We start from the raw sequence: 25,631 nt of genomic DNA, 5'->3' as shown, positions 1-25,631 counted from the left end.
TCCCGAAAATGCCCTGTATGGCAAAGAGAAAAGGAGATACAACGGGTGAAAACAGTCAACAAGATACCCTACTCAGAGGCTCGTCGTATGGTCACTTCAACTGCACCTTTGAGACAGAAAACATTTGCTGTTGTTTTGAAATCCACAAAGACATGTGGGGTTCAAACAGATATTTCTGTCTCTCCTAGTGAATCTCTTACTCGCCATGCAAAATGTTTAATTTACCCAACTATCCAAACATCACAAAAGGAGACCAAGAAAGCCAAAACACCCCTACCAAAAACAGGGGTAATGACAAGAAACGTTGGTTTTAAGAAGGCTGCTAAGAACCCGCTCAACAAACAAAAATTGAAAGCAGCCATCTCCAAATCTAAGAGATCAGAGGCTCAGTCTATGAGTGAGTTCTCTGACTTCTCTGACGAGGAGACTAATAAGGAGGTGACACCACCAACTTCACCTCTAAAAGGCAAATCAGCCGTAAAACTAAAGAGGGACATTTTCACAAAGAATGCTGCCTCAAACACATAATGGATTATAAAATAATCCAATGGAACTGTCGTGGTTTTCGCAACAACTTCTCTGACATTAAACACTTGACATCATGTACCTCATTTCTCTGTGTGGCACTCCAGGAAACCCATTTGAAACCTGGAGAGAGAATTACTTTAAAAGGATTCAATCTCTACTGCAAGGATGATAATAGACACAACCGTGCCAGTGGCGGTGTGGCTATTGTAGTTTCAAATCACATCCCATCCTTGCCGGTACAAATAACAACTGATTTGCAAGCTGTGGCAGTCAGAATTTCTATTGGAGTGACTGTCACAGTTTGTTCTATATACTTGCCACCAGATGTCAGAGTCAATTAGGATGAATTGGACTTATTAGTTGAACAGCTGCCAACTACATTTTTTTTACTGGGTGATTTCAATGGCCACAATCCAATGTGGGGCAGTCCGGACATCAACTGGCGAGGCAGAGCCATTGAAAGATTTATTGGCAATCAGCAACTATATTTATTTAATACGGGAGAAGTGACATACTTCCATTTCCAACAAGAACATTCACTGCCATTGATCTATCCTTAGCAAGCTCAAACCTGTTTTCAGCATTTACATGGGAGGTTGGATGTAATCCACTCTCTAGTGACCACTTTCCAATATTTTTCTTCTCGATGTGGGTTCCTGTCTGTGGTGAGGGGACCTCCCAGAGATGGTGTAGTAACTTTTTTACCATCGCTGGGATCTGAACGCCCATCCACGTGTTTGCCGTGCGTGGTGTCTTGTATGCCGGAAAGTGGGATCCTGGTAGTTGAGGGGCAACGTAACGTCCCCAACACACTGCTTTGGCCCCTGCTTCGTATAAATGGGAGGCTCAAATCAGGCCCTGTTTGAGTCAATCAGCTGGTTGTTGAGTCATTTTTGACCTCGGCTTGGAGTCAACTGATCGATGCAGACCGGGCGGACACGTCAGACAAGATGTGCTCTTCTTGACTGCATTGTGAGGGTATAGCTCCTGGGAAACCCTGGTGTGACGGTCTATGGGAAATTCCCATGGGACGGCATCCCCTTGTTGGGCCCCATGGTGGGTGGGGTCACTAGGAGCTGAAATATTATTATTTAATGATGGATCCTAAAACTTCAAAAAATAAAGACAAGCCAGAAAACACTGCCAGTCAGCTATCCTACTTAATAGTGCATGCTACTGGAGAAAAACCTTTGTCAAAATGTTTCCCTTTCTTGATTCAGAAGTTATTTGAATCAACAATCGGACGTCTGAAAAAAACACAAAAATTGAGGTCAGGAGATCTACTTGTAGAAACTGCCTCACCTCAACAGTCCGCTAAACTTCTAGCTGCAAAGAAATTGGGAGACATTGAAGTCACAGTCACACCACATGGAAGTTTGAACTCATCACGTGGTGTGATATCTGAGGATGAATTAGATATTCAGATGAACCTTAAAGACCAATGCGTCACTGCCGTTCGACGTATCTCCATTCGTCGAGATGGCAAGTTGATCCCAACCAAACATCTTATTTTCACATTTAACATGCTGATATTACCAACTTCCATTACTGCAGGACACCTGCGCTGTCCAGTTTGTCTGTACATCCCAAATCCGCTGCGTTGTTCTAAATGCCAGCGATTTGGACATTCTCAAACATCTTGTCGAGGTCACATATGCGCACAGTGTGGAGTTGAAGGTCACCAGAGTACTGAGTGTACCACTACTCCATGCAGTGTGAATTGCAAAGACACACATCCTGCCTACTCCTGCAAATGCCCCGCATGGCAGACAGAAAAAGAAATCTAGTGTGTAAAAACAGTAAACAACTTACCCTACCCAGAGGCCTGTCGTATGGTCACTTCAAGTGCACCACTAAAATTAAAAAACATTTGCTGCTGCTTTGAATTCCACAAAGACATGTGGAGTTCAAATTGACATTTCAGTTTCCCCAAAGGAATTTCTAATTCGGCACACGAAATTTTTATTGATTCCATCAAAAGAAACACCAGAAAAGGAGAGTATAAAACCAAAAACACCCCTACCTAAAACAGGGGTTATAACAAGAAACCTGGGTTCAAAAAAGGCTAGTAAGAATTCACTAAACAAGCAGAGAGTGAAAGTGGCTTTCTCTAAATGTAAAAAATCAGAAGCCCACTCTATGAGTGAGTTTTCTGATACTTCTGATGAAGAGACTAACCAGGAGGTGACAAAACCCACATCACCTTCAAAAGAAAAATCAAGTGTGTGCGAGTTTTTCTATGGCGCTTTTTTTTTGTCGGTGAGTTGGTTTTTCTTCTATTTTTAAATTCCTAAGTTGAATGGTGAGGAAACCTTCGTCCTAACGAAACATAAGCCCCAAACAAAAATAGAATAATAAGCAAAATAAAAGTAAATAAAAATAACGTTTGGACTTTGTTCCTTACACCCCTTCCCCTTTAGATTAAAGAGAAATTTATTTCTCTTATCATTTAAAGCCAAAAATTCTCCAACTCTTATCTCTTCTAAAGGAGTGCGCCTTATATACAATTGCTGCCAGGTTTACAAATTAATACATCCTTTACAGTGATTTGACATAAGCGAGAGTGACTCGTTGCTTAATAAATTTATTCTAACTTTGTTATACAATTTGGGGAAAATGTTGACATACAATCACATGCGAGTTCCAAGGCTTGTTGCCATTTTTACGCTTTTATTTGGTGTGAACAGGGGTGAAGCGTTAATACCAAAATTTTTTCTGACGATTTATTATTTTTCTTCACGTTACAGACTGATTGTCAGGTTATAATTTAGCATTGTTAATTGTTTTAGTGAGTGGTTACCCCAGTCTGTTATCGTAAGAAAAACTTTTTTTTTTTTTTAAATTCAATAAGTTTTTATTTGTTGTCGTAATTGAATTTACACGTATTTACTTGCATACATATCTGTATGCCATGATTTAGAATGCTGGGAACAAACAATGAAAAAAGCGTACGGTCGACGCCAATTAGTTCTTCGTACTACTAGGAATATTGTGGATGATCACGGTGATGTATAATAATCAAAGCAACAGTCAAAAAAGCATACGGTCGAAGCTGCTTAGTACTTCGTACTACTTGTAATATTGTGGACGATCACGGTGAGGTGTAATAATCAAAGAAACAATCAAAACAGTGTACGGTCGAAGCCGATTAGTACTTCGTACTACTAGGAATATTGTGGATGATCACGATGACATGTATTATGCGAAGAAATGCGGGCATATCGCAGGCTGCCTCGACTAGTCCGTGTCGTTCTCGTCGGGAACGTTTCTGTTTTGTTGTGGGGCAACCTGGGCGCGTAGCTCTGCTACCTCCTGTCGCAGTTCGTCCAGCATGAGTGTTGAGGCCGCCAGGCGGAGGTTGAGATCGTTGATGCGGGCCGCGTCGTCCGCGAACACCTGTCTTTGCAGGAATGTCAGCGGGTTGTCCGGTCTGGGTTTTTGCACATAGAGGCTGCCCAAAGCGCTGCGTGGAAGACTTCGATGACGCTGGCATCTCGCAGATAGCGCACAAACTCTTGGAGCCTGACAAAACGCTGTCGTGCATGTTCGGGGTCCATGGAAAGGTCTGTGGGAAGCGCAGCGTATTCCTTGCTGACAAAAGTCGTCGCACTTCGATAGTTGAAACTGTTGAAACTGTTGTACCTTGGCCTCAGTTGCGTAGTTAGGTATGAATCTACAGTACTAGCTGCACATTCCCAACAAGGTGCTAAGAAACTTCGTATTTCTGGGCTTTGGAAACTCTCGAATGGCCCTTACTTTTTCGTCTCCCGTCGCAATGCCTTTATTGCTGACTTTGAATCCCAGGTAATGAAAGTCTGGGCGACAAAAATGATTCTTAGCCAATTTAATGGTTAATCCTGCAGCTGCCAATGTTCGATGTGTACTGTAAAATTAGAAGAATATATAATATCGTCTAAATAAACTTGATAATACTTTCCTTTTTCTTCCTTTAGGACTTTGTCCATTAGCCTTTGGAATGTTGCTGGGGCATTTCTGAGACCGAAAGGCATGACTAGGAATTCATACAATCCACTATTTGTAATAAAACTAGTCTTCGGCCTGTCTTGTTCCTTTAACGGCACTTGCCAGTAACCAGACGATAAGTCCAACGTAGTTATAAAGTTCGCTTCCTTAAGTGAAGTCAGTAATTCTGAAATAATCGGTAAAGGATATTTATCAGTCACTGTTACCTGATTTAGCTTTCTATAGTCTATACACAATCTCCAATCGCCCGTTTTTTTCTTAACCATGACGACTGGTGAGGCCCACGGAGAATTTGATGGTTGGATGATACCATCTTTTAACATTTCCGCTATCTGGCGGTTCATTTCCTTTAACTTGACGTCAGAGTATTTATAAGGACGTCCACATACTGGTGTCGCCTTGTCGGTGACGATTTCGTGTTCTATCATATTGGTTAGTCCCGGCTTATCTGTAAATAGTTGCGGGTATTGCAATAATACGTTTTTCAAAGTTACTAACCTTTCACCACTCAAAGTGGTTTGGAGTTCGTCCCACTTAGGTGAAATTCTCTCTTTTGGTTGACTTACGTCCAAAGAAACTGTCGAATTTTTAAAATCCATTGTTATTCCATGATTCTTGGCGAAATCACGCCCTAGTAAGCATGGCATTATAAGTCCTTTTACTACAACGCACTCTTGGCGAAGGGTAACACTTCCAATCTGGATCTTTGCCAGAAATTTTCCAATAGAGGTTCCTTTTCCTCCTTCAATGGCTAACTTAAAATTCGGCCCAGCTTGTAACCGAATATTTCGATTCTGAAAAGAAATTTTCCTCCACACGGAATCATTTATTAAAGTAAAGTCAGAACCCGTATCAATTCGGGCTGAGGTTAGTACTCCATTAATAAAAACGTTTACCTCAGGCAACTTGGAGGCTTCACTAACGATTAGTCCTACGGTGGAGGCATTTGGATCCATATTGGAGACAGGATCCTCCTCTCGCTGTCTCCCGTCTAGTTTAAAGGTTTTCTTTTTCCATTACCCTTCCTTTGCCATGTTACTTTTCGTTCGGGACTATTGGGAGTCTTGACATTCGTTTGATCAGTTTGTCTTTTCCCCTTGGGACAATTCCTCGAAAAATGTCCCACCTCACCACATGAATAACAGGTCATGGGTGACTTTGCCGGTGCAAAATTTTTCGGCTCTATCTGCTTACTTACTTTTCGACAGTCCTTAATCTGCTTTGCACTGTCAGAAGAACCTTGGTCATTTCTTCTGAATTCGTACTCTTTTGCAGTGCGTACTAGCTCGTTTAACGAATAAGAACGGCGATTCTCCAGATACTCACGTAACGGAAGAGGCATCTGGGCAACTACACATTGTATAATTTCCTCGTCACGAGCTAAAGGTCTCCACGTACAGTATAGCTGTACCGTGGTCCATATAAACTGCTCGACACCATTGGTTCCTGTGTATTTTTGACTAAATAGTTGTTTAGCGACAGCTACTTTGTCAGCTAAAGGAGCATAAAGGTCCAGAAAAGATAGTTTAAATAACGGCCAACCGTTGCCGATTCGGTGGCGTCCTTCATTCTTCCACCACATTGCTGGGCTACCGCGAAGACAACTAGCGGCAGTATCTACCCATCTAGTGTTCGGTATTTGGTTCACCAGGAAATGCTGTTCGAGGTCCTGCAAAAAATCGTTAGCATTTAATGCTGACCTACCGTTAAATTGGATGGCTGGCGGCGGCGGTGCAGTCTGAAGCCAGACCACCGATGCATTAGATGTAGGCACTTCCTGTCTCGGAGTAGAAGTTTCGGGCCGTACAGCACTTGTAACGTTCGGTGTTGTAGGCTCTACAGTTCCAGACGTGACACATGAAGTCAGATGAGTTACGGCATTCGTCAAGGATGACACTTGTTGCAACAGCACTGACAACTGCTGTCGTAACTGGTTATATTCAGCTCGGGTTACTGGTGCACTATGATCATTTTTTTTTTTTACGAGGTGTTATTCCTCTAAAGCTAAATTCAAAGTGAATGAAAGAAAGCAACAAAGTCTAATATTAACCTTAGAGTCCCTGTTTGAGCGCCAGTTGTATAAGAACTATATATTATTTTTCCGACTTTTCCAACGATTATCGACACTACTGCGTGCCGGAAATAGCTGTTCCCTAACGGGTACTTTACGCAGATTCGTGGTAGTATGCCAGGCCTGGACTTTAAGCGTACATTGAATTAAATAATTACAAATTTTGTCAATAACAAAAATCAAATATTTAACTAAACTTTTAGTAATAAACTATATACAGTATTTAGTAAAGATCAAACAAAACTACAGACAATGCTACAAAGAAACAAATCATTTCCAGTCAGCCAACCTACTTCATAGTCCATGCTACTGGACAAACACCTCTATCAAAATGTTCTCCTTTTCTGATCCAGAAACTGTTTGAATCTACAGTTGGAAATTTGAAAAAAATACAAAAATTGAGGTCAGGAGATCTGCTTCTGGAAACAACCTCACCTCAACAATCTGCAAAACTTTTGGCAATTAAGACACTTGGAGATATAGAGGTAACTTTCACCCCACATGGAAGTCTAAACTCATCACGTGGTGTGATATCAGAGATCGATCTGATGTCTGAGGATGAATCAGATATTCAGATCGGCCTTGCTGATCAAGGTGTAACTGCCGTTCGACGCATCTCCATTCGTCGAGATGGCAAGTTAATTGCTACCAAACACTTAATTTTAACATTTAACAAATCGACATTGCCATCTTTCATTACTGCAGGATATCTGCGCTGTCCAGTCCGCCCCTACGTTCCAAATCCGCTGCGCTGCTTCAAATGCCAGCGGTTTGGACATTCACAGACATCCTGCCGAGGCAAAAGCGTATGCGCACAGTGTGGGAGTGAAGACCACGTTAGTACTGAATNTTTTTTTTTTTTATGAGGTGTTATTCCTCTAAAGCTAAATTCAAAGTAAACAAAAGAAAGCAATAAAGTCTAATATTAACCTTAGAGTCCCTGTTCGGGCGCCAGTTGTAAAGTACTATATTAATTTTCCAACTTTCCAACGACTATCGACAATACTGTGTGCCGGAAATAGCCGTTCTCTAACGGGTACTTTACATATACATTTATTAAATATTTACAAATAACAAACAATGTGGTTTTCTACCACAAATATACAAAAAAAATACATTGCAGATGGAGGGGAGAGAGAGTCAGAACCTCGTCCAGTCACCTCCTTTATTGACGACCTCACTCAGCCGCAAGGGCATACTTGTGACTAGACTTTCGCAAAGTATGCCCTCGCACAGTTTCTCCCACCGACCTTTGACGATTGCCCACAGTTCGGCGGGAGTTGCCGCCTGAATGGGCCCGTTGGTAATGTTCGCCCAGACGTGCTCGATGGGGTTGAGGTCTGCCCCCTGGGGTGCCATTTCATGTCTAGCAAGAAATTCTGTTCCTGCAGCCATTGCTGCGTTCTTCAGGATGTGTGGACCGGGGAGAGGTCTTGGACAAACCACCTTGGCGTGTCCCCGAACACTGCTTTCGTCGTGGGCACTAGCACATCTTCTAATATCTCGATGTATTGGGTTGTGTCAAGGTGGTCGTCAATTCTGACCAACTCCCCGAGTCCCGCAAAACTCATCCATCCCCACATAGCTGCAAACAGAATACGTCAAATCAAGTTGTGATCTATAACACATGGACAAACATATGAAATGTAAAAACTCACCTACGTAGAAGCGAACGCTTCGTTGGGTGCGCCACACGTATTTCGCGTCAAAACACGTCGATGGTGGTCGGCCCACCCAAATGGTCCCGCTATTCTCAGAGCAAAATGTTTCGTCTGAAAAGACGACATTCGCCCAGTCATCCACACTCCAGTTCACATAGGTCTGGGCAAATCCCAGCCGATCAAGCTTATTTCTTTCTGTCAATATCTGCTTCTTTGCGGCTCTACGACCATGAAGGTTATGTTCTTTTAACCTATTATTAAAACAAACATATATATGTTATCCTGTTTCCTACATTTCTGTATACGCAAGAACACGTTAACACACTTGTATTTCTGTAATATTGACATTTCCATCGAAACATACTTCGCTGGAAGTGTCAGTATTATACTACAAATGTTACATACCTTTGTTTTATAATTGATGCCGACACGTCTAGATTCTGCTTCCTTCGGAGTGTCGTTGCTGTTTTGAATGGGCTCACCTCCGAAGCAGCAGCAAGGCGAGTGTCCTCGTTGGCTGTAGTCTTCCGGGCTCGCCCTAGCGCCTTTCTAGGCGACAAAGATCCTGTGTCCTGATGTAACCTTATGATTCTTGCCACAATTCTGGTGGATATTGTAAACATTTCAGCCATTTCTTCCTGTGTAGTGCCTTCATCATGATGTTTAACTATTAATGCGCGGATATCTTTGCAGATTGCCTTTGGCATAGTGATTTCATTAGTTCAGCACCTCGGCAAACAGCTTTATATACTGACGCTTCCCTCGACACACTGCGCAAATGATCACCTGACTTCACCTGATGAAGGGGGTCATTCGCATTTATGATTACATGATGCATGATAACATGATATCCTTCACAAAATCTGGTATAATAGCTGATAAATACTTAGATTTAGTATATGTTCCTTCAATCCGAATGGTTAACAAACGGTAGACTTTCTTTCAGCTCTTAAATTAAGTATTCCTTTATTGTAAATTACATATGCATTTCAGGCTTGTATGAGCCCCTCTTCAGTGTAAATTCTACACAAAATTTAAAAACAAAAAATCGATTTACAAAATTTTTTTCGGTGTAAAGACATATACTAAATCTATATCATGATATTATGATTATATATCTCAATGCGGTAGAGGTTAGGCTGGCCAGGCTTGTTGAAGATGATTGCTTTGGTCTTCTCCGCATTGAAATGAAGCTTGTCATGTCCCCAAGTTATGATGTTTTGTAGAATTTTATTGCCAAGATCCTCAAGTGCGGTGCGAGAGCGGCCTCTCACAAGCACAAGGGTGTCATCAGCATAGGCAGTGATATGATGCCCAAAGTCTTGTGTTAGGAACTATTGAAGGCGATGTTCCAGAGAACTGAAACATTGCCTTCAATAGCCACGGATGCCCTCAGGGCCACACATGGAGCCCTGAGGGCATCCGCGGACCACATTTTTTAGTAGGTGTTGTAATTGCCACATTGCAGTGTTGCAGTTCTGTGGTGGAGGTAGTCACGCAGAGTACAGAAAATGTTGGCCGGGCAGTTGGAGTCTCTCAGGCCTTGAAGGATCCTGGGCCACCAAGCAGAGTCGAAGGCTTTACCAATGTCCAAGCTTATCGCTAGGACATACTTGTAGCTTTTGAGCAGATTGTTGATACTGTTAACAGCATTCCCAATAGCATCTTCAGAGGACTTTTGAGGCTGGAAGCCGAATTGAGAAGCATGTAGTAGGGAGTTGGTTTCGAGGTGCCAGATAAGCCTGTTGTTTAGCAGGTGCTCCAGGACCTTTCCTAGTACAGGAAGGAGGGAGATAGGCCTGCATTCTTCGGAGTTGCCAGGCTTTGGAACAGGGATAATTCTGGCATGTTTCCAGGCTTCTGCAAAGATTCCATACTTGAGGCAGGTGTTGTAAAGATCTGTTAGCTGGTGTGGGATAATATTCCAAATTTTCTTTGCCAGCTCGGAAGTGATGTCGTCGTGTCCCGGGGCCTTGCGGTTGCGGAGATTATTAAAAACGGCCTTGATTTCATGTGGGTGAAAGGCAGGAGAGTTCTGTGTGTGGAACATCTGCCAACTCCATTCCTTTTACTAGATGATTTCAATGGCCACAATCCCATGTGGGGCAGTAACGACATCAATCGTCGAGGCAGAGCCATTGAGAGATTTATCAACAATCAGCAAATCTATTTATTTAATACTTTAGAAGTGACATACTTCCATGCCCCAACAAGGACATTTACAGCCATTGATCTCTTCTTAGCAAGCCCAAACCTGTTTTCAGCATTTTCATGGGAGGTTGGATCTAATCCACTCTCTAGTAACCACTTCCCAATATTTTTAAAATATCAAGGCAGAGAAAGCTGTGAAACAGCACATCCACCACGCTGGAAATTGGAAACAGCCAACTGGCCTGTTTTTTCTTCTATGGCCCCTCGATGTGGGTTCCTGTCCGTGGTGAGGGGACCTCCCAGAGAGATGGTTTAGAAAGTCTTCTCTACCATCCCTGGGATCTGAACACCCACCCACGTGTTTGCCGTGCGTGGTATCCCGTATGCTGGAAAGGGAGATCCTGGTAGTTGAGGGGCAACATAACGTCCCCAACACACTGCTTTGGCCTTTGCTTCAGATAAACGGGAGGCTCAAATCAGGCTCCGTTTGAGTCAATCGGCTGGTTGTTGAGTCATTCTTGACCTCGGCTTGGAGTCAACCGATCGATGCAGACATGTCATACAAGATGTGCTCTTCTTGACTGCATTGTGAGGGTGTAGCTCCTGGAAAACCTTGGTGTGATGGTCTATGGGAAACTCCCATGTGACGGCATTCCCTTGTTGGGCCCCATGGTGGGTGGTGTCACTAGGAACTGAAAATTTTTTTTATATATATGGATTCTTTAAAACAAAACTGACCAAATACAGATAAATCATTATCAAAGGACGTTAGCTCTTCCAACAAGCCAGCATATCTCATAGTTCATAGTACTGGAGAGAAACCTCTGTCTAAATGCTCTCCCTTTCTGATTCAGAAATTATTTGAATCGACCATTGGACATCTGAAGAAAATACAAAAATTGAGATCAGGGGATTTACTTATAGAAACAGCCTCTCCTCAACAGTCGACAAAACTCTTGACAACAAAGACACTGGGAGACATGCAAGTGACTGTCACACCACACGGAAGTTTAAACTCATCTCGTGATGTGATATCGGAGGTTGATCTGATATCTGAAGAAGAGACAGATATTCAGATTGGCCTGTCAGACCAAGATATGACTGCCGTTCGACGTATCTCCATTCATCGAGATGGCAAGTTGATCCCAACCAAGCATCTTATCCTCACATTTAACAAGCCAATATTACCAACTTCCATTACTGCAGGATACCTCTGCTGTCCAGTTCGTTTGTACATTCCAAATCCGCTGCATTGTTTTAAATGCCAGCAATTTGGACATTCTCAAACATCCTGTCGAGGGAAGAACATATGCGCACAGTGTGGAGTTGAAGGTCACCAGAGTACTGAGTGTACCACTACTCCATGCTGTGTGAATTGTAAAGACGCACATCCCGCCTACTTCCACAAATGCCCTGCATGGCAGACAGAAAAAGAAATCCAGCGTGTAAAAACAGTAAACAACTTACCTTACCCAGAGGCCCGTCGTATGGTCACTTCAAGTGCACCACTAAAACAAAAGACATTTGCTGCTGCTTTGAAATCCACAAAGACATGTGGAGTTCAAACCGACATTTCTGTTTTCCCAAAGGAATCTCTCACTCGGCATGCGAAATGTTTAATACTCCCATCACTAGAAACACCAGAACAGGAGAGAATAAGAGTAAAAATACCACTACCTAAGACAGGGGTAATGACAAGAAACCTGGGTTCAAAAAAGGCTACTAAGAACCCACTAAACAAGCAGAGAGTGAAAGTGACTCTCTCTAAATGTAAAAAATCAGAAGCCCACTCTATGAGTGAGTTTTCTGATATCTCTGATGAAGAGACTAATCAGGTGGTGACAAAACCAACATCACCTCCAAAAGAAAAACCCCCTGTTAGATTAAAGAGAGATACTCTCACAAAGAATGTTGCCTCAAACACATAATGGGTTATAAAATAACCCAATGGAACTGTCGTGGTTTCCGCAACAACTCTGACATTAAACACTTGACATCATATACCCAATCTCTGCGTGGCACTCCAGGAAACCCATCTAAAACCTGGAGAAAATATTTCTTTAAAAGGATTCAATCTCTACCGCAAGGATGATGATAGCCACAACCGTGCCAGTGGAGGTGTGGCTATTCTGGTTTCCAATCACATCCCATCCTTGCCGGTATAAATAACCACTGATTTGCAAGCTGTGGCAGTCAGAATTTCTATTGGAGTAACTGTCACAGTTTGCTCTATATACGTGCCACCAGATGTCAGTGTCAATGAGGATGAATTGTATGCATTAGTTGAACAGCTGCCAACTCCATTTCTTTTACTAGGTGAATTCAATGGCCACAATCCTATGTGGGGCAGTCTCAACATCAATCGTCGAGGCAGAGCCATTGAGAGATTTATCGGCAATCAGGAAATATATTTATTTAATACTGGAGAAGTGACATACTTCCATGCCCCAACAAGGACATTCACTGCAATTGATCTTTCATTCGCGAGTCCAAACCTGTTTTCAGCATTTTCATGGGAGGTTGGATCTAATCCACTTTCTAGTGACCACTTCCCAATATTTCTAAAATACCAAGGCAGAGAAAGCTGTGAAACAGCCCGTCCACCACACTGGAAACTTGAAACGGCAGATTGGTTTGCATTCTCCTCTTTGGCTAACATCACTGAGGAAATGGTCAATACTGCAGATATCAATGATGCAGATGCAGTTGAGGTTGTCACTTCCAGTATCATTCAGTCAGTGGAAAAAACAATGGGGAAAGCATCAGCTAGATATCCAAAACATCCTAAACCATGGTGGAACCAGAATTGCGAGGCAGCATTTAAAGCACAAAAGAAAGCATGGGGAGTTTTTAGAAGATACCCCACTGCTAATAATTTGATAGCTTTTCAAAAGGCAAATGCCAGAAGAATAAGAAGGCAAAGCCAAAGGGATTCTTGGAGGAAGTATGTTTCTAGCATAACATCTTCCACTAGCTCAAAAGCAGTCTGGGATAAAATCCACAAAATTAAAGGGAAACATGCTTCTCATTCTCTGTCCATGCTGGAAAATAATGGCACAATAATCAGTGATATACAGTGTATTGCTGATACATTGGGTGAAACTTTTTACTTGTCATCCAGCAACATAATGTATTCAAGGGATTTCCAAGCTTACAAAGTGCAAAAGGAAAAGCAACATTTAAACTTCCACCCATCATCTAATGAGGAATATAATGTGCCATTCACTAGAATCGAATTAGTGATATCTCGCGCGGGGAATAGTGCTGTAGGTTAGGATAAAATCCACTACAGCATGATTAAAAATCTGTCAAACAATTCTCTTTCTAATCTCCTGCATCTGTTTAACAGAATATGGACAGAAAATACTTTTCCTGCCTCTTGGAGACTATCAATTATTATCCCTATTCTAAAATCTGGTAAAGACTGCAAGAATCCCTCTAATTACAGACCAATCTCTGACAAGTTGCCTGTGTAAACTCTGAGGATGGTAAACAGACGCCTGATGTTTTTCCTAGAGGAAAAGAACTACTTTTCACCACATCAGAGTGGATTTCGTAGGAACAGAAGTACCACGGATAATCTAGTAAAACTTGAAACATCCATACGCAAAGCGTTTATTAGACGACAACACTTAGTGTCTGTATTCTTTGATATAGAGATGGCCTATGATCGCTGCTGGCGTTACGGAATACTTCGTGATCTACACGAATTCGGATTGCGGGGTAACTTGCCAGGTTTTATAAAAAACTTCCTGCCGAAACGAAGATTCCAAGTTAGGATGGGCAACACACTATCTAGGTCTTTTGTTCAAGGTGTTCCTCAAGGATGTATTTTGAGTGTGACTCTATTCCTAATTAAAATTAATAGCATAGCTAACTGCCTTTCTCCCAGTGTGAAACACACTTTGTATGTGGATGACTTTCAGATCTCCTGCTAGTCTAGCAACATGAGTTTCATTGAGAGACAACTGCAAACCTCACTAAATTGCATAGACAATTGGTCCAAGACCAATGGTTTTAGTTTCAACGTAGAGAAGACCGCGTGCATTCACTTTTGNGTTTCACCAAATGAATCGCTAACACGCCATGCAAAATGTTTGTTGATACAATCTACCCAAACAGCAGAAAAGAAGAACAAGAAAAGCAAAACACCCCTACCTAAAACGGGTAACAACCAGGAATGTCTGTTCTAAAAAAGCTAGTAAGAACTTACTAAACAAACAGAGTGTGAAAGCAGCTATCTCTAAACCTAAAAATTCAGAGGCTCACTCTATGAGTGAGTTCTCTGACTTCTCTGATGAAGAGAAGAATAAGGGGGTGACACCACCAACTTCCCCTCCAAAAGGCAAATCAGCTGTGAAATTAAAGAGAGATCACCTTGTTAAAAATGCTACCTCAAACACATAATGGATTATAAAATAATCCAATGGAACTGTCATGGTTTCCGCAACAAATTCTCTGACATTAAACACTTGACATCATCTACCTCGTCTCTCTGTGTGCCACTCCAGGAGACTCATGGAAACCTGGAGAGAGAATTACTTTAAAAGGATTCAATCTCTACCGCAAGGATGATGATAGCCACAATCGTGCCAGTGGAGGTGTGGCTATACTAGTTTCAAATTGCATTCCATCCTTGCCGGTACAAATAACAACAGAGCTGCAAGCTGTGGCAGTCAAAATTTCAATTGGCATAACTGTCACTGTTTGCTCTATATACTTGCCACCAGATGTCAGAGTCAGTGAGGATGAATTGGATGCAGCTGCCAACACCATTCCTTTTACTTGGTGATTTTAATGGCCACAATCCTATTTGGGGCAGTCCAGACATTAACCGTCAAGGCAGGACCATTGAAAGATTCATAGGCAATCGACAACTATATTAATTTAATACAGGAGAAGTGACATACTTCCATGCCCCAACAAGAACATTCACTGCCATTGATTTGTCCTTAGCAAGCCCAAACTTGTTTTCAGCATTTTCATGGGAGGTTTGATCTAATCTACTCTCTAGTGACCACTTCCCAATATTTCTAAAATATCAAGGCAGAGAAAGCTGTGAAACAGCCCGTCCCCCATGCTGGAAACTCGAAACGGCAGATTGGCCTGCATTCTCCTCTTTGGCTAACATCACTGAGGAAATGGTCAATACTGCTGATATCAATGACGCAGTTGAAGTTGTCACTTCCAGTATTATTCAGGCAGCCGAAAAAACAATGGGAAAGACATCAAGAAGATACCCAAACCATCCAAAACCATGGTGGAACCAGAATTGCGAGGCAGCATTTAAAGCACAAAAGAAAGCTTGGGGGATTTTCAGACGATACCCCACTTCTAGAAATTTGATTGCTTTTAAAAAAGCAAAGGCAAATGCCAGAAGAATAAGAACGCAAAGCCAAAGGGATTCTTGGAGGAAGTATGTCTCTAGTATAACATCTTCCACTAACTCAAAAGCAGTCTGGGATAAAATTCATAAAATTAATGGGAAATATGCTTCTCATTCTCTGTCCATGCTGGAAAATAATGGCACAATAATCAGTGATATACAGTGTATTGCTGATACATTGGGTGAAACTTTTTCCTTGTCATCCAGCAACATAATGTATTCAAGGGATTTCCAAGCTTACAAAGTGCAAAAGGAAAAGCAACATTTAAACTTTCACCCATCATCTAATGAGGAATATAATGTGCCATTCACTAGAATCGAATTACAAACAGTGATTTCTTGCGCAGGGAATAGTGCTGTAGGCTTGGATAAAATCCACTACAGCATGATTAAAAATCTGTCAAACAACTTTTTTTGTAATCTCCTGCATCTGTTTAACAGAATATGGACAGAAAATACTTTCCCTGATTCTTGGAGACTATCAATTATTATCCCTATTCCAAAACCCAGTAAAGACCGCAAGAATCCCTCTAATTACAGGCTAATCTCTCTAACAAGTTGCTTGTATAAAGTCTTTGAGAGGATGGTAAACAGACGTCAGATGTTCCTCCTAGAGGAAAAGAACTACTTTTCACCACATCAGAGTGGATTTCGTAGGAACAGAAGTACCACGGACAATTTAGTGAAACTTGAAACATCCATACGCGAAGTGTTTGTTAGACGACAGCACTTAGTGTCTGTATTTTTTGACATTGAGAAGGCCTATGATCGCTGCTGGCGTTACGGAATACTTCGTGATTTACATGAATTCGGACTGTGGGGTAATTTGCCAGTTTTTATAAAAAACTTTCTGCAGAATCGAAGATTCCAAGTTAGAATTGGCAACACATTATCTAGGTCTTTCGTCCAAGAAGAAGGGGTTTTTCAAGGATGTATTTTGAGTGTGACTCTGTTCCTAATTAAAATTAATAGCATAGCTAACTGTCTTCCTCCCAGTGTGAAACACTCTCTGTATGTGGATGACTTTCAGATTTCCTACCAGTCTAGCAACATTAGTTTTATTGAGAGACAACTGCAAACCTCCCTGAATCGCATAAACAATTGGTCTAAGACCAATGGTTTTAGTTTCAACGTAGAGAAGACCTCGTGCATACACTTTTGCCTAAGGCGTGGTTTGCACCTGGATCTCGAAATGTATTTAAATGGGGTTAAAATTCCAATTGTAAATGAGGCTAAGTTTTTGGCTGTTAGTTTTGAGAAAAAACTGACATTCTTACCACACTTGCACAACCTGAAGAGTAGATGTTTAATATCTCTAAACCTTTTAAAGGTATTATGCTGCTTATCCTGGGGAACAGACAAAGTTTCTATGCTCAGGATTTATAGGGCCCTTGTTTGCTCTAAGCTGGACTACGGATGCATTGTTTATGGCTTTGTGTGAGAATCTACTCTTCGGATGCTGGATCCAATCCATCATCAAGCTTTGCGTTTGTGCACTGGTGCATTCCGAACTTCCCCTATCTAAATGTTTGTATGTGGATGCTTATGAGTCTCCACTGTCTCTCAGGAGAGAACAGTTGTCTCTTTTCTATTATTTAAAACAGAAATCTTATACTAAACCTCCAGTTGATTGTACAGTATCAGATACTCAGCTGAAAAGGTTATTTGAAGCTCGCGCAAGTAGTGTCCCTACATTCGACATAAGAAGGGAGAATGTCAGCAGCACGATTGACCTGAACATAAGCAACGTTTCACAGGTTGAGATTGATAGTACACCACCCTGGTCTACTCCTGTGATAAATGTTTACTTTAGCTTAAAGCAGTTTCCTAAGGAATCCACACCAGACTACATCTATAGAAAGCACTTTGCAGAAATCCAACACAATTATAGGAATTCAATTTCCATTTACACTGATGGTTCTAAATCGAATGATTATGTTGGCTCAGCCTTTGTCTGCCAGGATGAAATCGTGGCAGAGCAAATCACATCGAATTCATCTATTTTTACTGCAGAGCTGCATGCTATCCACTTAGCCTTAAACTATGTAATCAGAAAAGGTCATCGTCGCTGCGTGATTTACACTGACTCAGTTAGTGCAATTCAGGCTTTGATCTCGTGTGAACCTAGTCCTCACTCTATAGTGATTAAAATTTGTAAACTGTTTTGCCATCTTACTGCAAGTGATTTGTTTGTAAAATTTTGTTGGGTACCAGGCCACGTTGGTATAAGAGGGAATGAAGAAGCTGACGCAGCTGCAAAGTCAGTTAGTCTTTCACAGCATACAATGCATATTTAAGGAGGTGATTTGCATCTAGTTGTTAAAAAAATGACTAGCAGAGAGATGGCAAATTATGTGGAATGCAGAAATTTACAATAAACTATATGAGATCAAACCTATGATAGAAAATTGGACGCACAAGAAATTTTATGACAGGAGATCTGAAGTTATTATTACTCGTTTGAGAATTGGACATACTCGGTTAACTCATCAATACCTTTTGAAGGGTGACGAGCAGCCAGTATGCCAGTATTGCAACTGTCCTCTTACTGTAAAACACATATTGCTCGATTGCTCTGTTTTTGAGACCAGGTGTAGACAGCATTTTGGAAATGCAAGTTTATAAGAGATTCTGGGCCAGAGGCCCAATCTTTATGATGTATTGGACTTTTTAAAAGTCACTAATTTGTGTAAAGAAATTTAATTAATTATTTATTTATATATCTATTTATTTATCTTACGTTTTTGTTTGTACTAGTTTGTTATTAATATGTATATATTTGTTTTTTGTTGTTGCTGTTGTTTATTTATTTATTTTTGTCATATGTTTGTTATTTGTGATGTTTATAATTATTTACCATTTGCAGCTTAGCCTATATGGCTCTTGTGCCAAAATCCCAATACCAACCAACCAACCAACCAGAGGATTCTTCGACTGTTTCATATTTCCTTTGTTAATCAAATAAATACTCTTATTTAACCTATGTCGCTGTTCACCTACTAAGTTGACAAAATAATAATTTTTTTAAAAACTTTCAAAACTTTATCTCAATATATTTCCGTAGTATTGTTCTATTAAAAATTTTTCGTAATTCCATTAAAAATACATTTTTTTTTATTCCTATAGGACATTGTAATTTATNTTATGGCTCTGTGCGAGAATCTACTCTTCGGATGCTGGATCCAATCCATCATCAAGCTTTGCATTTGTGCACTGGTGCATTCCGAACTTCCCCTGTCCAAAGTTTGTATGTGGATGCTTATGAGCCTCCACTGTCTCACAGGAGAGAACAGTTGTCTCTTTTTTATTATTTAAAACAGAAATCTCATACTAAACCTTTAGTTGAAAGTGCAGTATCAGATACTCAGCTGAAAAGGTTATTTAAAGCTCGACCAAGTAGTGTCCCTTCATTCACCGTAAGAATGGAGAATGTAAGCAGCACGATCGACCTGAACATAAGCAACATCTCACAGGTTGAGATTAATAGTATTCCACCTTGGTCAACCCCTGCGATAGATGTTGATTTAAGCTTAAAGCAGTTCCCGAAAGAAACCACGCCAGACTGTGTCTATAGACAGCACTTCGCAGAAATTCAACATTGTGACAGAAATTTAATTCCTATTTATACTGATGGATTGAAATCGGATAACTACGTTGGCTTAGCCTTTGTTTGCCAAAATGAAATTGTGGCAGAACAAATAGCACCGAATTCTTCCATCTTTTCTGCAGAGTTGCAGGCTATTTATTTAGCCCTAAAATACATAAATAGGAAAGGTCTTCGTTGCTGCGTGATTTACACTGACTCAGTTAGTGCACTTCTGGCTTTGATCTCGTATGAACCTAGCTCTCACTCCATAATTATTAAAATTCAGAAACTAATTTGTCATCTTTTTGCAAGGAATTTCTCTCTAAAATTTTGTTGTGTCCCAGGCTACGTAGGAATAAGAGGAAATGAAGAAGCTGATGCAGCTGCTAAGTCAGCAAGTCCATCACAGCATACAATGCATATCGAAGGAGGCGATTTGAAGCTAGTTGTTAAAAAACGACTAGCAGAGAGATGGCAAAATATGTGGAATGCACAAATCCACAATAAACTATACGAGATCAAACCTTTAGTAGAAAATTGGACACATAATAGGCAGTATGATAGATCTGAGGTTGTCCTTACTTGTTTGAGAATTACACACTCGACTGACTCATCAATACCTTTTGAAGGGAGATGACGAACCAGTATGTCAGTACTGCAACTGTACTTTAAGTGTTAAACACATATTTTGCAACTGTGTTGTTTTTGACCAGAGTCGTAGACAGCATTTCAGAAATGCAAGCTTTAGAGAGATTTTAGGCCAGAGGCCAAATCTGGACAATATAGTGGACTTTCTGAAATCATTAATACAGTATGTATAGAGAAATTTGATTATTTATTTTTTGCACACNTATGTAATCAGAAAAGGTCATCGTCGCTGCGTGATTTACACTGACTCAGTTAGTGCAATTCAGGCTTTGATCTCGTGTGAACCTAGTCCTCACTCTATAGTGATTAAAATTTGTAAACTGTTTTGCCATCTTACTGCAAGTGATTTGTTTGTAAAATTTTGTTGGGTACCAGGCCACGTTGGTATAAGAGGGAATGAAGAAGCTGACGCAGCTGCAAAGTCAGTTAGTCTTTCACAGCATACAATGCATATTTAAGGAGGTGATTTGCATCTAGTTGTTAAAAAAATGACTAGCAGAGAGATGGCAAATTATGTGGAATGCAGAAATTTACAATAAACTATATGAGATCAAACCTATGATAGAAAATTGGACGCACAAGAAATTTTATGACAGGAGATCTGAAGTTATTATTACTCGTTTGAGAATTGGACATACTCGGTTAACTCATCAATACCTTTTGAAGGGTGACGAGCAGCCAGTATGCCAGTATTGCAACTGTCCTCTTACTGTAAAACACATATTGCTCGATTGCTCTGTTTTTGAGACCAGGTGTAGACAGCATTTTGGAAATGCAAGTTTATAAGAGATTCTGGGCCAGAGGCCCAATCTTTATGATGTATTGGACTTTTTAAAAGTCACTAATTTGTGTAAAGAAATTTAATTAATTATTTATTTATATATCTATTTATTTATCTTACGTTTTTGTTTGTACTAGTTTGTTATTAATATGTATATATTTGTTTTTTGTTGTTGCTGTTGTTTATTTATTTATTTTTGTCATATGTTTGTTATTTGTGATGTTTATAATTATTTACCATTTGCAGCTTAGCCTATATGGCTCTTGTGCCAAAATCCCAATACCAACCAACCAACCAACCAGAGGATTCTTCGACTGTTTCATATTTCCTTTGTTAATCAAATAAATACTCTTATTTAACCTATGTCGCTGTTCACCTACTAAGTTGACAAAATAATAATTTTTTTAAAAACTTTCAAAACTTTATGAAAAATATAAGATATATGGAATTTTAATATATAAGTTATCTATTTTTTTTATTTTTCACATTATATCTATTATTGGTATAAGAAGTGTACCACTTATATACAAGTTGCTGTGGATAACCATTTAATAAATATTTTTTAAAAAGATTTTTAGTCTCCATTTCAATATATTTCTGTAATGTTGTTCTATTAAAAATTTTTTGTAATTCCATTAAAAATACATTTCTCTTTATTCCTATAGGACAATATCATTTATAATTAATCACCTTATTATTGTTACATATTTTCTCGTACTTACGCAACACCAGTGTTTCATCTTGTAATTGTAACGTCTAAATAATTGGCGAAACGGGAAGAAAACTTGAAGTGAGACTGAAAGAACATGAGGCGGCAATTTGAGTAAATAGAACTGAATCCCCGTGGCAACAGCATTGCAGTATTACAAATTGTATTATTGATCGGAATAATATCAAAATATTGTATAAAATAGAAAACCTTGTAACCACACGTATTGTTGAATATTATTGTATCAAGAGTTATGTAAATGCTATTAATTTGAATACCGGCGCATATGTTGATGCATGCTGGGATATAATGTAATAGAATATAAAAGTACAGTAGAGCGTCGTTTATCCGAAAGTCGGATAAATGGCGCTCTACTGTATTTACGTTAGGCTTAACATCGACGAAAATTCAATGTGAAGCGACACGCAATGGAGAAAAATTTCAACACGAGCTAGGTTAATATATTTTTTCGTACATAATCGGTTATCCGAAAAATAAGTTATCCGAACAACCCCAGTCTCCAATTGATTCGGATAAACGACTCTCTACTGTATTGGCAATGTAAATCGTCATATCCACTGATGAGGCTAACAGGTGAAATGAATATGGAAAATAAAGTAAGAAATAATTGATAAGTTTCACGTCCATCTCTGTCTTTAATTCTTTCGAAATAGGATACAAAAGAGTGAATTTAACTTGTTTATTCTTAAAGAATTTTAAAAAATTCTTTTAGAATTTATTGTTTTTAATATAGATAAGAAATAACTTTTTAGCGGCTCGAACATTTCTAATATATGAGATTACTTGATATAAGGATAACCAACGGGTCTTGGTGTGATGTTCGGGACAAGAGATAGTACGATCCATGAGCAAACCATTACAAAAAGAAATACGTAAAATCCACTGTACGGTCGACCCCCTATAACACGGTAGATATGTTCTGTGTTATGTTTCCGTGTTTTATGAGTCACTTAAATACATGAGCCAATCACAGCCCAACACGTGTGCAGTTTAGGGCTGTTTGAAAGGTTTTCTTCCATAAAATTAATCGATTCTAGACTAATTTGACTCAACTTTTCCAAAATACGTATAATTTATGGGAATAATCCATATAAACTATGCTATAGACAAGAAATTGTAGATTACTTACCGAGTGTGTACCGTTTGACGAGCTTAAGCAATGACGAAAGTTTTCTGATAAGTTATTTTTCTGTGAAAAATTCACTAAAGTTTGGAGACATCATTAATAGAAATAATTTTTATGGCCGTTGAATAAGAAATGTTTTTTTTCACAAGAAATGTATAAAAATTTATCAATACATATTTTCTACCTTTTCTTTTATGAACTTATTGTTTTGGGAAATGAACGGCTCGCATACAGTTTACTTATGCGTAAACATACACTTATACAGATACTTAACAAAGATGTAAAATAAATATTTAATATGTAAGAGTTAAAATATATTTTTTCTTCAAAACAAACAAATATTGAAATTAATGCAAAATGAATAACAAAACATTTTTAAATAAAAGAAGCAGTTAAACTTTTTTTTTTTTTTTTTACATTTATTCACTGTTGGAGCGGATGTCTGTCGGATCCATAATTACGATCCAACAGACATCCGCTTTTAAATATTGTTGTGCTATTTCATAGCTGAAAGATCCAGAGGAAATTCTAGCCCTTATTTTGTGTTCATTTGTTTTTATTGATCGAATTGTTGCCTCGTTTAAGAAACTGGGTTATTATTTCGTTATGTGATTTATTTTGAGTGCATTCAGTATCGTATCTTAGTTTCAGCAGTGTGGTTATTTCATTTCTTATGGTTTGTTTTATAATATTGTCGTCCGAGTTTAGCAAACTGATCACATGTTTCACTTGTGTAGCACAGCTCCAGTTCCAAAGCTCAGGAATGTTTAGGCCTCCGTCGAACGTTCTGCAGTGAAAGAGAGCACAATGGGTGTGTGCTGGTAATCTAATTTATTTCCTTACTGCTGACCTTATCGCCCGTCCAAGTAGGTCGGAGTGGTAGATGCCTCGACCATTTATCCTGATAAAATATTCCCATCTTGGTATTATAAATGTTCTAATAGCATGGTTTTTTTGAAAGATATTTAGGCAACAGTTGGCAGTCTTGTTTAGTAGGCGTTTTGTGTCTTTCAGTAGATCGTGAAAAGATGAGTATAGACATCTCTGTTCCGTCCCTAACATATTCCCTAGGTATTTTATGGCGTCGGTGTTACTACAAGTAGGGATGATCGTGTTGTTGATGTNTGAAGGTCACGAGAGTACCGAGTGTACCAGTACCCCATGCTGTGTTAACTGCAAAGATGCCCATCCTTCTTACTCCCGAAAATGCCCTGCATGGCAAAGAGAAAAGGAGATACAACAAGTGAAAACAGTCAACAACATACCCTACCCAGAGGCTCGTCGTATGGTCACTTCAACTGCACCTTTGAGACAGAAAACATTTGCTGCTGTTTTGAAATCCACAAAGACATGTGGGGTTCAAACAGATATTTCTGTCTCTCCTAGTGAATCTCTTACCCGCCATGCGAAATGTTTAATTCTCCCAACTACCCAAACATCAGAAAAGGAGATTAAGAAAGCCAAAACACCCCTACCAAAAACAGGGGTAATGACAAGAAATGTGGGTTCCAAGAAGGCTGCTAAGAACCCGCTCAACAAACAAAAATTAAAAGCAGCCATCTCCAAATCCAATAGATCATAGGCTCAGTCTATGAGTGAGTTCTCAGACTTCTCTGACGAGGAGACTAATAAGGAGGTGACACCACCAACTTCACCTCCAAAAGGCAAATCAGCTGTAAAACTAAAGAGGGATACCTTCACAAAGAATGCTGCCTCAAACACACAATGGATTATAAAATAATCCAATGGAACTGTCATGGTTTTCGCAACAACTTCTCTGACATTAAACACTTGACATCATCCACATCATCTCTCTGCGTGGCACTCCAGGAAACCCATCTGAAACCTGGAGAGAGAATCATATATATACATATATATAAAAATGAAACAAAAATATATTGGTGTACCACCACACTCCGTAATATACCTTTTCCACGGCCTTTATTTGCGAGTATTTTGCATTTAAGAGGATTTATATCTATTGTTGTTTCCTCACAAAACTTTAGTACTTCTTCGTGTAGATGGCGAATCAGTTGTGGCGTCTCTGCAATCATCGTTAGATCATCTGCATATAGTAGGTGATTGAAGCCTAATCCGGTTTTCGGGTGCTTATTTAATGTGCGTGATAGATGGTCGACTACTAGATTATATATTAGCGGAGAAGAAGGGTCGCCCTGCCTAACTCCTCTTTTTTGTTGTATCAAGTTAGTCAAACCATTCTTAGTCTCCACCCAGAATTGAACGTTTTCATATAGAGACATGACGCATTTCTTGGCGTCGTTGTCAAAACCGTGTGAAATTAGGGCTTTTTCTATGAGATTATGGTCAACTGATCCAAAGGCATCTTTAAAATCATAAGAGCATACGTATATATTTCCATTGGTTCTTCTGGCATGTCTTATGAAGGCATGGATTGCATAGTCATGCTCCATGCACCCCTGGGTTGGCATAAACCCTTTTTGGTTGTTGGAGATAAGCTGATGTTCTGATACCACTTCTCTTATCAGCTTTTCTATGACGGACGAATAGAGTTTAGCAATCGTTAACTGTAGGTTGATTGGTCTCCAGTTGCTTAACTCGTTAGTGTCCCCCTTTTTATGCCCCCTCGATGTGGGTTCCTGTCCGTGGTGAGGGGACCTCCAGAGATGGTTTAGAAACTCCTCTTTACCATCCCTGGGATCTGAACGCCCACCCACGTGTTTGCCGTGCGTGGTGTCCCGTATGCCGGAAAGGGGGATCCTGGTAGTTGAGGGGCAACATAGCGTCCCCAACACACTGCTTTGGCCCCTGCTTCGGATAAACGGGAGGCTCAAATCAGGCTCCGTTTGAGTCAATCGGCTGGTCGTTGAGTCATTCTTGACCTCGGCTTGGAGTCAACTGATCAATGCAGACCGGGTGGACACGTCAGACAAGATGTGCTCTTCTTGACTGCATTGTGAGGGTATAGCTCCTGGGAAACCCTGGTGTGACGGTCTATGG

At 40.0% G+C, this 25,631-nt stretch overlaps 4 protein-coding genes across 4 annotated transcripts in view; all 4 read left to right on the top strand.

Moving 5' to 3' along the window:
- The first annotated feature begins 291 nt into the window (after positions 1-291).
- On the top strand, positions 292-2,315 carry LOC111633447. The gene is made up of 2 exons (XM_023378016.1): positions 292-477; positions 1,749-2,315. The coding sequence occupies exons 1-2, from the start codon at positions 292-294 to the stop codon at positions 2,313-2,315; spliced, it is 753 nt and encodes a 250-aa protein (XP_023233784.1).
- Positions 2,316-6,402: 4,087 nt separating this feature from the next.
- On the top strand, positions 6,403-7,449 carry LOC111633446. Its single transcript, XM_023378015.1, has 2 exons — positions 6,403-6,461; positions 6,816-7,449. Exons 1-2 carry the CDS (start codon positions 6,403-6,405, stop codon positions 7,447-7,449), a joined length of 693 nt encoding a protein of 230 aa, XP_023233783.1.
- Positions 7,450-9,088: 1,639 nt separating this feature from the next.
- On the top strand, positions 9,089-12,391 carry LOC111633445. The gene is made up of 2 exons (XM_023378014.1): positions 9,089-9,110; positions 11,143-12,391. The coding sequence occupies exons 1-2, from the start codon at positions 9,089-9,091 to the stop codon at positions 12,321-12,323; spliced, it is 1,203 nt and encodes a 400-aa protein (XP_023233782.1). The 3' UTR covers positions 12,324-12,391.
- A 1,489-nt stretch (positions 12,392-13,880) lies between these two features.
- Positions 13,881-25,631, top strand: part of LOC111633444 — a 17,301-nt gene continuing 5,550 nt past the window's right edge. The window contains 7 exon segments of the mRNA XM_023378013.1: positions 13,881-14,118; positions 14,907-15,153; positions 15,155-17,303; positions 17,305-18,072; positions 18,908-19,024; positions 19,102-19,157; positions 23,724-24,138. Of these exon segments, the coding sequence (XP_023233781.1) occupies positions 13,881-14,118; positions 14,907-15,153; positions 15,155-17,303; positions 17,305-18,072; positions 18,908-19,024; positions 19,102-19,157; positions 23,724-24,138 (3,990 nt within the window).

The sequence above is a fragment of the Centruroides sculpturatus genome, unplaced genomic scaffold (genome assembly GCF_000671375.1).
Source record: "Centruroides sculpturatus isolate CEXI.00-Female unplaced genomic scaffold, Cexi_2.0 scaffold614, whole genome shotgun sequence".
Taxonomy (NCBI): domain Eukaryota; kingdom Metazoa; phylum Arthropoda; class Arachnida; order Scorpiones; family Buthidae; genus Centruroides; species Centruroides sculpturatus.
Note: the sequence above shows the minus strand (reverse complement) of the source record. Positions and strands in the feature narration are given on the sequence as shown.